This window comes from Phascolarctos cinereus, unplaced genomic scaffold (genome assembly GCF_003287225.1).
Source record: "Phascolarctos cinereus isolate Bilbo 61053 unplaced genomic scaffold, phaCin_HiC Scaffold_5;HRSCAF=322, whole genome shotgun sequence".
NCBI classification, from domain to species: domain Eukaryota; kingdom Metazoa; phylum Chordata; class Mammalia; order Diprotodontia; family Phascolarctidae; genus Phascolarctos; species Phascolarctos cinereus.
In genome coordinates, this window is record NW_027555958.1 from 321,796,356 (window position 1) to 321,810,099 (window position 13,744).

Sequence of the window (13,744 nt, forward strand, 5' to 3'; positions counted from 1 at the left end):
CCTCCCAGGCGCCCCCTCGCGGACAACGTCTTCGGAGGGATCTGGTCGGTTCCCGGCGGCCCTCGCGAGTGGTTCCGGTCTCGCTGAGTGCAGGAGATGGCGGGGGCTAGCTCCGCCGCAGTGTCGGGGGCCGGTACGCCGGTGGCCGGGCCCTCAGGCCGGGACCTGTTCGCCGAAGGGCTGCTGGAGTTCCTGCGGCCCGCCGTGCAGCAGCTCGACTCTCACGTGCACGCGGTTCGGTGCGAGCGGGGCGGGGTTTGGCTTCTCCGCGGGCGTGGGAAGGGGGCGGGTCTGTCGGACCGGCTGAAGCAGGGCGCTGGACCCCGGGGGCGGGAGGTGGGGAGCCGAGGGCTGAAGGACTTGGGCCTCGGGACCTCGGGGGCAGGGGCGCGGAGGGCTGGAGGCGGAGCAGGGGCGAGACCGCCTGCCAGTACCGATCAGCCTCGGTCTGCCCAGACCAGGCCCTGAGGCTTTGGGCAAGCCGAGGGAGACTGACCGGGGCCGGGCCTTGTGTCCCTTCGCAGGGAGAGCCAGGTGGAGCTGCGGGAACAGATTGACAATTTGGCCACAGGTGAGTGAGCGGACGCCTCCGGGTCTCGGTAGGCCACGTACCCCTCCTTTTTTCCAGTCTCCCTTATTTGGGTGCATAACCCCGTTCTAGGGCCTGGATTTTCTGTGCCCCCTCTCCCGGCTCTCAAGACAGTGACTGCTCCTTGACACATGCCCCAGTTAGAACCTGTTCTGGTGGTTGCCCCCGTGTGAACATCCCCACTTCCATTGGGGCTCTTACGGGCAGCGCCCCTTTCCCCGTTTGCCCCAGAACTCTGCAGAATCAATGAAGACCAGAAGGTGGCTTTGGACCTGGATCCCTACGTGAAGAAGCTCCTCAATGCCAGGAGACGGGTCGTCTTGGTTAATAACATTCTACAGAATGCTCAGGTAGGGAAATCTCAGGACACCCACTCGAAGGTTTTCCCTTATGATTTTGCAACATCCTGGGGTATCTGTCACCTCCGGCAAGTGTATATAAGAGGCAGGCAGTTGCTTAAACTATTAAAATATGCATAAAAGCAGTTAAGATTTTAAAAGGTGGAAAAATAACCCTCTTCATGTTACAGATGAGGAAACTGGGTGCCTTCTTAGGATTCAGACCAAGATCTACTGACTCCAGAGACGACTTGAATTAAGATTTTTTGGTTCAAACCTGTTAATTCATCAGTGTAGAAAACTCAATAGTATGGAAAAAATTCCTTCAAAAATATAAATTGGCACTTCATTTGTACCTTATAATCTGAGAGTTACCTGGGGATACCGAGTTATCTGTGGACATACAGCTAACATGTGACATAGGAACTGAACCTAGGTCTTTCTAACAGCAAGGTCAGCCCTCTACTCACAAAATTATTGCTATTTTACGGGTTTAGGGATCAGAAATTAAAACATGGGTTATCTCCAAAAAGTTTGGAAGTTATTGTTCCCAGTGCCAAACTTAGCTTGACCTTGTGAACAATGAGGTGATACAAAGAGCTTTTAAGGAGAAGGCTTAAACTCCTAGGTCATTCTTATCCTGCTACCTGAACTCAACTTTTTTCCTTCTTTCAGGAACGGTTAAGACGGTTGAACCACAGTGTTGCCAAGGAGACAGTTCGACGTCGAGCCATGCTAGAGTCAGGGGGCTACCCTTCTGGTTCCCCAAGCAAATAATGCTTCTCAGAAGAACCATGAGGCCTGCTCTCTAATTGCCCTGCTTCAACTTTAGACTTCAACTGTGACTCTAGAAGATACTGAATCTGTACTGACCCAGAAGGAAAAGGAGTATTTAAATAGCTGCTGTCATTTGTGTTCTGAGCACTCGGAGCTTGATTAACCCATTTAGGTTGGGTCACCAGAAGTAGCCCCTTGCCTAGATTCAGGTTGAAAAGTTCCATAAGAATCAGTTCGTAAGTATTGTTTTTAAAGAGCTGTTTATAAAGGGGAAAGCTGCAGACTCCAGATCCACCCAGCACCCTGAATCTGGGTGGCATTGTTCCTACTAGGTGCTAAGTTGCTCATCCCTGGACAGCTTCCCTCATAATGACTTGTACTTTTTCCTATGCTTGCACTGAGGATTTGAGGGGAAAGGATCTTGGTGAGGAGGCCTTGCCCATCCACCCTTCGTTGATTGCACTAGCTTTTAGCTGCCACAGCAGCATTTCTATTAACTGTACAATTCAATAAATATCAGAGTATTAATGCTATAATCCTGTATTAGGTTTACTCCAGGATGATAAGTAGATGGGGACTAGATTCTCAAGCTTTTAAAAATAAGAATTTTCTGTGCCTCTCCTTCTGGAGTCAGTCAGATTTCCAGTCATGACTGCTGCACTTGCCTGGAAGGGGAGATGGAGCTGAAGAGGGGAGTGTTATAATGGATTAGAATCTTTTCTTTCCCCAAGCTATAATTTGGCAAGAAGCCTGTAAAGCAAACATCAAAACTAAGCAAAGAGAAAAGTTCCAATATTGTTAGCTGCAGGAAGGAAAAGAAAAGAAACCTTAGAAGGAAACACTTTTAATAGTTTCTAAATAAAAAACAAAAACAATTTTCAGACACTAACAGTTCACAATAATTTCAACAACAACAAAAAAATTCTGGAAGGTTTTGGTCTTAGTAGGGTTTCCAGAGTTGGTTGTTCTGTGGGAGGGATTAGAGGTGTGTGTAAATCTATAAAAGAACAAAGCTCAGGAAGGCTGATACCTTCCCTTTGTGGCACAGGCCACAAACGTGAGATTCCTGTAGCTGAGTCAAGGGAGCATCAAATAACCTACAAGACAATGCTTCTTTCTCCACAACTTCCAGAGGGTCTTCAGCCTTATTTTTTCTTCCCACGACTCCCTCGATCTCACACATGCCACCACTCAGGCTCCACGAAGGATGCCTGTTGCCTTTGGCAGCCAAGAAAGAATCAGAAGGAATCACTCTTGGGTCTCCATGCTCTCTTCTTCTTCTCCTTGAGGTGGCTCCTCTGCATTCTCTTCCTCTTCCTCACCTTCCTTCTTTTCTGGAGGCTTTTCATAAGCCTTTTCAGAAGGTGTCACTATCACCCCATCCCAAGTAGACATTTCTGAGGCAAGATCTAAAAGGAAAAGAGGCTGAATTAACCTCAGGCAGCCAAGTCAGGGAGTCTGCTTTGTTGTGAGATAATGCTATAACCCTTTTGTGCCATGTAAGATAGTGGCAGTTATATCTAGATGTCTCCTCAACAGCACAAAAACCTATCTGCCATCCAGACTGTAACAAGTACTTAGCTCTAACAGACACTCACAACTGGCATCACCCTCCTGGCCAAGGATCTTCCTATATCCTCCATGTGACAGGATACGAACCAATGTCTGAGCCGTATAGCATACCATGTCCTTAATGGGAACAAAAATGAAGATCAGTCAGAAGATGCCTGCCAAACTCAGACCATTCAGAATGGAATGAGGGGGTTACTCTTAAAACCACAGTTGGGGTCTGTGGAACTTGGAGTCGGTCAGGGGACCGCCCCCAGGGACCTGGAGGGCTGAGCATGGCCTTGGGGCTGTGGGTTCCCCACCCCTGGAATAGACAAAGAATTCTGATGGAGACATAGACTAATGAAAAATGATAAATATAAATTATTGCAAAGCAAGTTGGATTGGTTTATATTGATGGCCTAATATTACATTTATAATAAGTCATTTCAAAAAGTGTCCCCCCCCCCAAAAAAAAAAACAAAACAAAACCACAGTTGGGGGCAGCTAGGTGGCGCAGTGGATAGAGGACCAGCCCTGAAGTCAGGAGGACCCGAGTTCAAATCTGGCCTCACACATAACACTAGCTGTGTGACCCTGGGCAAGTCACTTAACCCCATTGCCTTGCAAAAAACAAAACAAAACATAGTTGAAGTCTACTTCAACGACTACCTCCACTGGCCCTTTTATAAAGATTGCATTCCCCCAAATTAGTAAGGGCCAAAAGTAAATCTGACTTTATGACTGGGAGAAGGGCTAAGGGTCCACGTTAATTTTCTACCATTTCCATTACCTGTTGTTCCAGGGTCATGACTGTATGTACCCGGAAGTTACCACTTTCACAGGGGTCAGTAATCCCTACTGAACCAGGAAGAAACAACCCAGCAGCCAGAATCTGAAGGCATCGTCTAGGACATAAGGGAAAGTGTTAGGAGTTGGCAAAGATAGGTCAATCACTCTAAGGAAATTAGGATAGCTCCTAGGAGCAAGCTCTGTACCTGTAAGCCACATTGAGGGCCAAGGGCTGTCTGGTAGGGTTATTCATCACAGCATAATGACCCTGGAAAAGACAAAACATTTGCTAGGAAGAACTCAGAACCAAACTGATAAATTTACCTTTAAACTAACCTAAAGTCATCGTAGTACAGTAGGTGAGACAAATCGTGAACAGAAAGAATCTCAAATTTGTTTCTAGGTAGCTATGCCTTGAACACAAGGACTTCTTATGCCCTTTCTCTCCATAATACTGAATGTCAACAGTGGATTGTAATTTTTTGGTTTACAATCTGACTTAAGCCTCAACTCATTTTTCAGACTCTGATGGTTTTCAAAGTTACCACTCTCAATAAATACATAGAACTTCAGCTGTCACCTTTGTTGTTCCCTATTCCCTTTCAGTCAAGTTCAAACTTCTTGGCCTGGGCATCCAACACTGCGCCATTTGACAGCACTCTACCTCTCTAGTCTTTCTAGTCTCTACTCTTTCATTTTGCTTAGGCTGCAGTTCTCTGTGCCTGGAATACATTCTTAACATTTTTTAAAGCTTCCCTCTAGTGCCTGCTGCCTCGCCTCACCTCCTCTCCTCTCTCAGATGCACCCACCCTGGTCAGGAAAGAATACCTACTTCTGAGCCCACACTGCACCCTCTTGTACTGTAGTTCTGAGTTGGTGTCATCTTCCTATTAGACACTATGCTCTATGAGAGGAGATAGTGTCTTATCTAAAAGCTATACTTTCCCCACAGTATATTAACACAGGGCTTTTTGTACATGATAAATAATATCTACCATTTATAACCCTTAAAATTGCAAAAATGCTTTACATTCATATATACATGATCACATAATAAATAATATGAAGTAGTAGTCAAACTCTGATCTTCCCAATTCTAATTTCAGCTCTCTTAACAAGTACGTATAAATTAAAAAACCCAATTGCCCCTTCTTTCACCTACCAAAAGATCAAGGATCCAAGGTGTGAGAGGTTCAAAGCCAGGGAACCGAATCCTCAAGTCCTTTAGTAGACGGATGAGAACTTTCACCCTAAGGGGAAAAGGAACCCTAGGTCAGCAGGGACACTATATTGGACCCTAACCTTTTAAATGCTAGACAAGATTTAAGGGAGTTAACTACTACAAGTCTCATTTTTCTTATGTTATATAAAGTAAAAATGACATGCCTAGGGAAGAACTGGGGAAAAAAAATGGGATGGGTCAATTTCAGGGATTCCTACCATCCCCCACATCTCCTGTTTCATTGCTGATACCAAAAATGACAAAAGGACCTCACTGACTGGGTGACTTACGTAGACTGAGAAGCATTCTCTTCAAACCAACGAGCATGCCTAATAGCAGCCAAAGCACTTTGCAGAACCTTGATGTCCACTGGGAAAGAAAAAGAAGGATCAAGCTGATGTCTTAAATAAATACACTGTCCTGTAAGCAACCTAATTCCACTGTCACAAAACTAAAACTTAAGTCACCGGGAAAAGGGAGGGCATCTCACACTTGCTCATTCCTTGACTTCTCAACCTAGGGAGCAGGACGGCTACTGCACTATTTCTAAATTATAAATTTTCCTATTCCGCCTTAGAACCACTCTCATATAAATTCTCACTTCTAAAACCTCCCCAGTGGGCAGGTATACTTATTCCAAGATTTACAAAGGTCATGTAAGAAGGCATGTAAGAAATCTAGTGAGAGAACATAATATCGAGCATGCTGACTAGCAAACAGCAAGTTCACCTGTACCCAATGCTTCTAGGGCACAAAATTCCCTGGCCAAGGAGAAGCTTGACTCACAATGTAGTTCTGGGTCCAGCTTTCGAAGATTAGGTGGCACTGTTGTAATGAGAATCTTCACTGTTGCATCAGCAGAGCTGATCTCAAAGCCAGTTTCATTGGTCAGCATAGTCAAAACTGAAGAAACAAAACGAATGAAACTGTCTTATCAGATGGGCAGTGTTGGAGGAGAGGAGGTTGGGAGTGGAAAAAAGTCATCTTTTCAAATAATTCTGTAGTAGAGTTCAGAACAAGAACTTAGAACAAAGAGCCTGAAGTTGGCTGGGCCAGGGTACCAATTTTCATAGCCTCTGAGAAACCACCATCCCTTACTGATGGTTTTATTTGCCTAATTTGAATGATTTGTACATTGCATTCCACACAGTGCTCAGCACCAATGAGAATTCAATATATATTATGTAATAAAGTCAAACCTTCTGCAGGATCCTGTGCTCTAAGACTTTCCACCACTTTGTTCCCCAAAGCTGCAACAGCTTCCACTAGACAAAAGGGAAAGTAGAAAATAAATACCCTTCTAACACAACTACCTGTTATTTCTGCAGATCACCTAGCACTTTACTTATGCACCATGCCTAGAAAACAAGGCATAAGCAAGGATTATCTTTCTAACATTGCAGAAAACAAAAGTCCAGTCCTCACAAGAAAAGCAATAAATTCACAGGTCAAAACATTCCAGCTTCCATCCCAGACCCCCCCCCCCCACTAGTACACATTTACACTTCCCAAATTCCATTCCCATTTTTATTTCCAAGCTCTCTATTTTTTTCAGTTAGTATTTATTAACTTTACAATATTCCCAAAACCCTAATCTCCCCCCAAATTAAATAATCACAACTTCCTTTTCCCCCCCTCCAACCTTCCCAGGTCCTTCTCTTTCCTCAGATTCTCTCTCCTGAAGTTTGGACCTTGAGCCCACAATGCCTCAAACACAATCCTAGCTGGTTCCCAGGACCAAGAAAGCTTGTTACCCACATGTTGGCAGGATCTTCAGAATCACTACCAGATCAGCCACATTATGCCCTGTGGTCATTGTCCCTTTCTTGTAAGATCCCACTTGCCGGACTTCTTCGATTTGCTGTTGGAAAGGGGAGAGGGGTTAATATCAACAGAAAAAAGAACTATTCAAATCACAAAAGTATAAATAGAAGGTCTAATTTCAGTCTTTTTTTCCGTAGTATTGTTATACATATTATATGACTCATTATTAGCAAGATTAAGATATACTATCTTAAAATCAAAAAAGCAAAAAGCACATCCATGTTATAAATAAAAACTATATGCAAGCCTCATTATTATCACAGATAACCTATAATACTAGTATTCATCCTGTCAAGCAACACCAAGAATATTAAAGAAACTCCATGGTATCTTCCTTAAAAACAGCTAGGTGTTGTAAGTGAATAGTATAGGACTTGAAATCAGGAAAACCTGGTTAAATCCTGTCTCAAACACTTACTAGCTGTGTGACCCTTGACCATTTTAAGTTATCCTAGTCTCAAGTTTCCATATTTGTAAAGTGGGAATAATATCACCTATTATTGTTGTGATCAAAACTGGTAACATGTAAAACATCGTATAAAAGCTAGCTATGAGGTGAAAAGAGGCCTAAGGAAACTGTCACAGATCTAAGGCTATCTTCCTCCTGGGACTCAATCAACAAAAACTTACCACCTCAAAGGTCCCTGGAGCCACAATCAAGTTGTCAATTACATTGTTGATTTTTGTTACCAGAGAAAGGATGGATGCCTGAAAAATAACATGAAATATAAAAGTCCAAGGTTAAAAAAAAATCATCAAAAGTGTGTCAATGCTTGAATAGCTGAACTAGACATTATGGGTGACAATCCCAGGTATCAGAACTTGAAAAAAAATTGTTACTTTGGGGTCTGGATCAAGATTCAATTGTTATAGAAGGTATAGCAATTTAAATTTGTCTGGACTAGAGAGTGCAAGGAGAGTAGTGTACAATTAAGGTAAATAAGATGGGTTGGGGACACATTCTGAAGCAGAACTTATATTTAATTCTAGAGGCAACAGAGAGTTACTGAGTAGGGAAAAAATATAGTTGGACCTATACTTTAGGAAAATCAAATTCACTTCTTTCTTCTCAATACCTTCTTCCACCCAAAATGAGAAAGCTAAGGAACAACCAAATGTAAGTATCTGTAACTATTCCCAACACCATCTTCAGCTATTCATCATCAACTATCAGGGGAAAACATTGGGAAGATCTCTAGAACAAACCTGTTCAGCAGAGTTGGGAGCAAGGTCCTGATTCCTCTTCAGTAATGCCTCACTGAAAGTGGTTTCATCAGGTGCAGGTTTGACTCGGGGGAAGGCCATTTCACACTGAACCAGAAAGAAGTGGAAATGATAATAGGAATCACAACAATTGCTACAGAGATGTAAAATGATACACAACAAAAATCCTGGGAAGGAGTTACTATATTCTACCAGACATCAAAAAGAAATAAAGGCAGTAAAATTCTATAGTAGTATTTTATATAAAGTCAACAATCTCTATCTTCCAAAATATCATGACATCTTATTAACAGATCATCAAGGAAAAGAGAACTCAAGGTATCCAGAAAGGCAAAAAACAAAAGTGATAATATCATGAATTTCTGCCAATAGCAGCCATGGTTATACCTTCTCACCCTACACAGCCTCTTTCTGTATGAAAGGAAATACAAGTGGGCCTCAAACCCTTCCCCCAAACCATATTTCTACCCAAATGAACTTCTGACTATATATCAGAGGACCATGGCTCTGCCTCTACAATTATGATAAGCAAAAGTGGGAGACCCAAATTAAATCAAAGTACCAAACTCACCACATAGAAATCAAATGGGATGTGTGGCACGAATGGCCTGAACCTTTAAAAAAAAAAAAAAGAAAAGAAAAGAAAAAGAAAACAAAGTCATTTCCCAGAACCAGAAGGACTGGCCTTTCTGACACATCTGCAAAAAGAAAGCATATGTAAAATAAAGAAGGTGTGAGTAAAAAGGAGTTTTTTAAATAAGAAAAATATTCATTTTTGCTACTCAGTAAAAGTCTATCCCTTTATCATGACATATCATATCCATACTTGAATAAATATGAAGTTTTGCATACTGTAAAAAAACAAAAAGCAAGTGTTAGGAATACAGAACTTAAGATTCTTAATTTCTATGTGGCATCCAGCACTATCTGCCTATATAACCTTATTCTGATAAAATTAAACATTAAATGCTCAGAGCATTGGTAGCATTATGTGAAGACTTAATAGGAGAGAACTAAAAATGTACACCAGCTTCACACCCACTCATCCACATGAGCTTGTAGTTTCCAGTATACGTATTATCATCCACATGCAGAAAATGAGCTAACATCTCTGCAGCTACTAGAGACCTACGTAAACAACTACTGCTCACAACTGGCAACAAGGCCACCTGAGGTATCTCTCTGAGCATTGCGGGAATGGAACCAAAAACCAACCCACTGCAGGAACAATTCAACAAATATTAAGCACATATGTAAGACACTATACATGCTAGGCCCTCATTAAACTATTCCCACCTCCAAATATCTTATAGTCTCACAGGGGAAGAGAAGGGAAGAAAGAGAAAGACAACACATACACAAGTAAAATCAAAAGTTATATAAAGAAGGGAGAAGATATTAACAACCCAAGAGATGGAGATCTGGAAAGACCTATAGGAGTAACCCTTGAATTTAGCTCTGAAAGAAGCTAGGAATTTTAAGAAAGAGACATGAAAAGAGATAATATTCCAGACACAGGGAACCACCTATGCAAAAGCACAAAGGCAGGAAATGAAATATTGTATACTGTGAATAGCTAGCAGGCCAATTTAACTTGAAAAGGGAGAACACAAAAATGAGTAATATAAAATAAGACTGGAAGGCAAGAGGGAGCCACATTGTGGTGGGCTTTAAATACCAGAGCAGAGTTTGTATTTTATTCGAGAGGCACATGGAGATATTACAGAGTTTTGAATAGGGGAGTCACATGGTCAGACCTGTAAATTAGGAATATCAATTACGCAGCTGCAGATGACAAAGTAGAAACACAAGAACCAGGAATACCTATTATGTGGCTATTAAAATAATCTGGGGAAGATGTGGTAAGGACCTGAACTTGGATAGAGGCAATGTGAAAGAGAACAGAAAAGGGGATAAATGTGAGATGTCACAGAAAGAGTGTGAGGAGAGAACTGTCTGAGACAGAATATGGCCTTATAAAAAGCAAGCAATATTTATTTATCCACTCCAAAGCCTCTATTGTAAAAGGAGTTAGACTAGAAAATAATCAGGTAGTGGAAGACACACACCCATCTGGTACTGAAAGGTGGTACTAACCCTCCTCCTGGTCCTCCCCTGGAGCCAAAGCGCCCTCCACGACCACGGCCTCTATCACCCCTATAAATAAGACAAGCGAAGTGTTATGCTGAGTGAAGAAACCAATAACATCCTCACCATAGGTTGATCCAAACCTCCTATCCTAGTTTCTTTCTCCCATGTTATGAGTTAACTTAATTCAACGGGTATTCTGCTTAACCAACCTCTCAAAAATTCAATTCAACAAGCATTTATTTTCAAAAATCTTTTTTTATTGATCTTTTGTTTTGACATAATGCTTATTTCTGATTATACCCCTCCTCCTTCCCCTATCTAGGATGGCACTGAAAGAGAAAATTAAGAGAATAGTTATACAAACTCCACCAACACATCCCCAGCATCTGGCTGTATATGCAAAAATACTGCACTATAGTGCTCAACAAACATTTATTAATGTAGAGGTTGCTAGTCTAAGTACATAAGGACGCCAGAAAGACCCGGATCCAAGTCCTGCCTGAGAGACATACTGGTCGTGTAACCCTGGACAAGACACTCAACTTCTTCAGTGCCCTAGGCAACTCTAAAACTAATAGGTGGCAACCTGCATTAGCAGGGGAAATGCCTTACTGGGAGTTCCCTACCTGAGCAAGGAAATCATAGGTGCAAGAAGTTCCCTGCTCCAGGTCTAGGTGCTGAGGATGGGAAGCGGCTCTAGCCCTCAAGGAGCTTACATTCGTCTTACTGGGGAATGCAGGCATAGTTTTGTTGGTATAGAATTAAACCTGTAAATTAACTGTGGCAGTATTTTTGTCACATTGGCAGGGCCTAGCCATGAGCACTGAATATTCCTCCAGCTATTTAAGTTGTTCGTTTATGTCTATGAGCACTCTGTAACTGAATCTGTTTAAAAGTATTTTGTGTTATGGTACATTTATTCCCAACTATTTTATATTTAGCTTAAATGAGATTTCCATTTCTATTACTGCCCTGCAAGACAGCTTGATGAGAAAGACAAGATGAATGGGAAGAACTCAGAAAGGGCTTCCTTCTAAGAAGTGTCACCCGAGGTAAGGCCTCCAAGGGACTGCATTCCCTGTCCCCTGGGATGAGGGCTCGACTCCCTCAGCCTTAAGAGGTAAGAGCTCCCCTGGGTTTCTCCCTCCCCCAACAAAATTCTCGGCTCTGCCATGAGTCCATTCCTCCCCCACCCGGCCTTGGGAGCTTGAGACCCAGTCAAGTCCTGGACACCCGTCCCTCCAGCTTCCTGGCGTTCTGGCCTCACTGCCTCCGGCCTTGGTCCTCATCCCCTGCTCCAGGTCTCCCCTGGAGCCCCTGGCGTCTCACCTCATGGTTCCCACAGTCTTGAACAATGGAGGCCCCGCCAACCGCCCCTTCCTCGGAGGAGCCAACAACCGGAGAGGCCGCTTGCCGGCACGTTCCAATAAGACCTCTCGCTATTGGCTCCTGCGTCATTCCATCATCCACGCCCATTGGTCTCCTCGGGCAAGCAGAGCCTGCTGTACTGGGAAACAACCAATGAAAAGCAGTTTGACGAGAAGCGGCGACTGGAGCTACTTGTAGAATATTCAGCAGGGGGCGCTGTGACAAGAACCAAGCAATGTTCTAGACTCTTAATATAGGTTTTAGCTAACAGTCTTACTAGCTAGCAGAGTGGCGCAGCGGAAGCGTGCTGGGCCCATAACCCAGAGGTCGATGGATCGAAACCATCCTCTGCTAAAAGTTTTTCGTGTTTTCGATTTCAAATGTGAATTTCCCCCCCACTCAAAATAGCGCTATCTTGTAGAAGAGAAAGAGTAATCTCGAACATAAATTGTGACATGTGTTATTTGTCTGAATTTCGTCCACATAAATATAAGCATTAGAAGCAAGACAGGATGAAAAGTAGAGGCAAAAAGAGGAAAAATTTTACCCGAGACCCAGAAACTGTAGGATTTAAAGAGAGAAAGAGTGGGATTCCAAGACAGGTTGTGAAGGAATGGAAGATTGGAAGGGAAACTGAGGCAGCAGAAATAAATGAAGGCGACAAAGAGACTGGCAAAGAATTCATTTTAAAGAGCATTGATTAAGGACCTATCGCGTGCCAAGCACTGAGCTAGTTGAAGATGTGATACAAACAAAAATGGAGCCGACCCTGACCTCAAGAACTTGGGGGGGGGTGGACCATGTACGCAAATAAGTAAATACAAATATTTACCAACAAAGACGAAGTAATAATAGTGGGGGAATAACAACTGGGGGATTCAGGAATGGCTTCTTGTACACGGCAGCTCTTAATGCGAACCTTAAAGAGAGCCAGGAGAGCAAATGAATAATGCTGTTTGATAGGAGGGGAAAGTAATGCTTCGGAAGTCTGACAGGCTAGGTTGGAGTCAGCTTGTGAAAGGCTTTAAATGCCAATCAGAAGGGTGGGTTTTTTATCTTAGAGGCAACGGCAGCCATGGAAGCTTCTTGGGCATTGAAGTGACTTTCTCAGACCTGAGCTTTAGTAATAACCATTTGGCAGCTGTGTGGAGGATGGATTGTCCAGGGGAGAGGCTGGACGCAGAGAAATCAGTTAGGAAGCTGTTGAAATAGTTCAGATGAGAGGAAATGAGGGTGCTAACCATGTGAGTGGAGGGAAGGGGACAGGTAAAAGATGCGCTAGAGAAATCCACAAAATTGGTTACATAAGAGAAAGTGGAGAGTCAAGATTGTGAACCTGGGTTTAGGGAGAAAGAAAATGAGTTCTGATTTGAACAGGTCAACTTTGAAATATCCATGGGACATCCAGATGGAAGTGTCCAGCAAGCTGCTGGAGATGGGAAACTGGAGTGGGGGCTCAGCAGAGGTGAAAAGTTGGATACCGCTGGCGGGGGGGTTGCGGGGGGGAGGAGGGCGGGGGAATATCTCATTACTAACCTAGGACAATTACTAGTTAATGTGGGCTTAAATTCTTTCCGTCTCAGTTTCCTCACCTGTAAAATGGATATGATAGCATTCGCCTCTCAGGGTGGTTATAAGGATCAAATGAGATAATGTGAGCTAATATTTGTGAAGTTCTTTGCAAACCCTTAAAGGGTTATAGAATTATTATTATTATTATCCGAAACTGGCCTGGGGCACTGAGGGACATTTGTTGATCTGAAGAGCTGGAGTCGGGAACGTCAGTGACGACTACTGACCACTGGGTGGCACAATGACTCCACAGGTGTCCGGACTGCATCCAGTTGTCCAGGCTGAGATCCCTCCAGTCGCTTAGTCAAGTCGCACACCCCGTACCCCACCCTGCCTCCTTCTCGCTCTTCCAGCGAAGGCTTCAGCTCCTCCTAAACCCCGACGGGCGCTCGCTCGCCC

The 13,744-nt window shown here is 43.3% G+C and overlaps 2 protein-coding genes and 1 non-coding gene across 4 annotated transcripts; 2 read left to right on the forward strand and 1 right to left on the reverse strand.

The window, feature by feature from the left end:
• The first annotated feature begins 43 nt into the window (after window positions 1-43).
• Window positions 44-2,589, forward strand: SNAPIN (SNAP associated protein). Of its 2 annotated transcripts, none has more exons than XM_020991734.2 (4): window positions 44-239; window positions 525-571; window positions 797-939; window positions 1,603-2,589. In XM_020991734.2, the coding sequence occupies exons 1-4, from the start codon at window positions 97-99 to the stop codon at window positions 1,702-1,704; spliced, it is 435 nt and encodes a 144-aa protein (XP_020847393.1). In that variant the 5' UTR covers window positions 44-96; the 3' UTR covers window positions 1,705-2,589. The 2 variants fall into 2 exon arrangements, with proteins under 2 accessions (XP_020847393.1, XP_020847395.1); XM_020991736.2 differs by having other exon boundaries at window positions 45-239; window positions 821-939.
• A 234-nt stretch (window positions 2,590-2,823) lies between these two features.
• Window positions 2,824-11,840, reverse strand: ILF2 (interleukin enhancer binding factor 2). The gene is made up of 14 exons (XM_020991733.2): window positions 11,735-11,840; window positions 10,412-10,471; window positions 8,886-8,928; window positions 8,297-8,401; window positions 7,721-7,798; window positions 7,025-7,127; window positions 6,466-6,531; window positions 6,053-6,169; window positions 5,557-5,635; window positions 5,207-5,294; window positions 4,251-4,312; window positions 4,046-4,160; window positions 3,303-3,393; window positions 2,824-3,113 (listed from the first exon to the last, which is right to left on the reverse strand). The coding sequence occupies exons 1-14, from the start codon at window positions 11,737-11,739 to the stop codon at window positions 2,953-2,955; spliced, it is 1,173 nt and encodes a 390-aa protein (XP_020847392.1). The 5' UTR covers window positions 11,740-11,840; the 3' UTR covers window positions 2,824-2,952.
• Window positions 11,841-12,055: 215 nt separating this feature from the next.
• TRNAM-CAU (transfer RNA methionine (anticodon CAU)) lies at window positions 12,056-12,127 on the forward strand. The gene has a single exon. It is a non-coding gene; the product is annotated as a tRNA-Met (tRNA).
• Window positions 12,128-13,744: the final 1,617 nt, after the last annotated feature.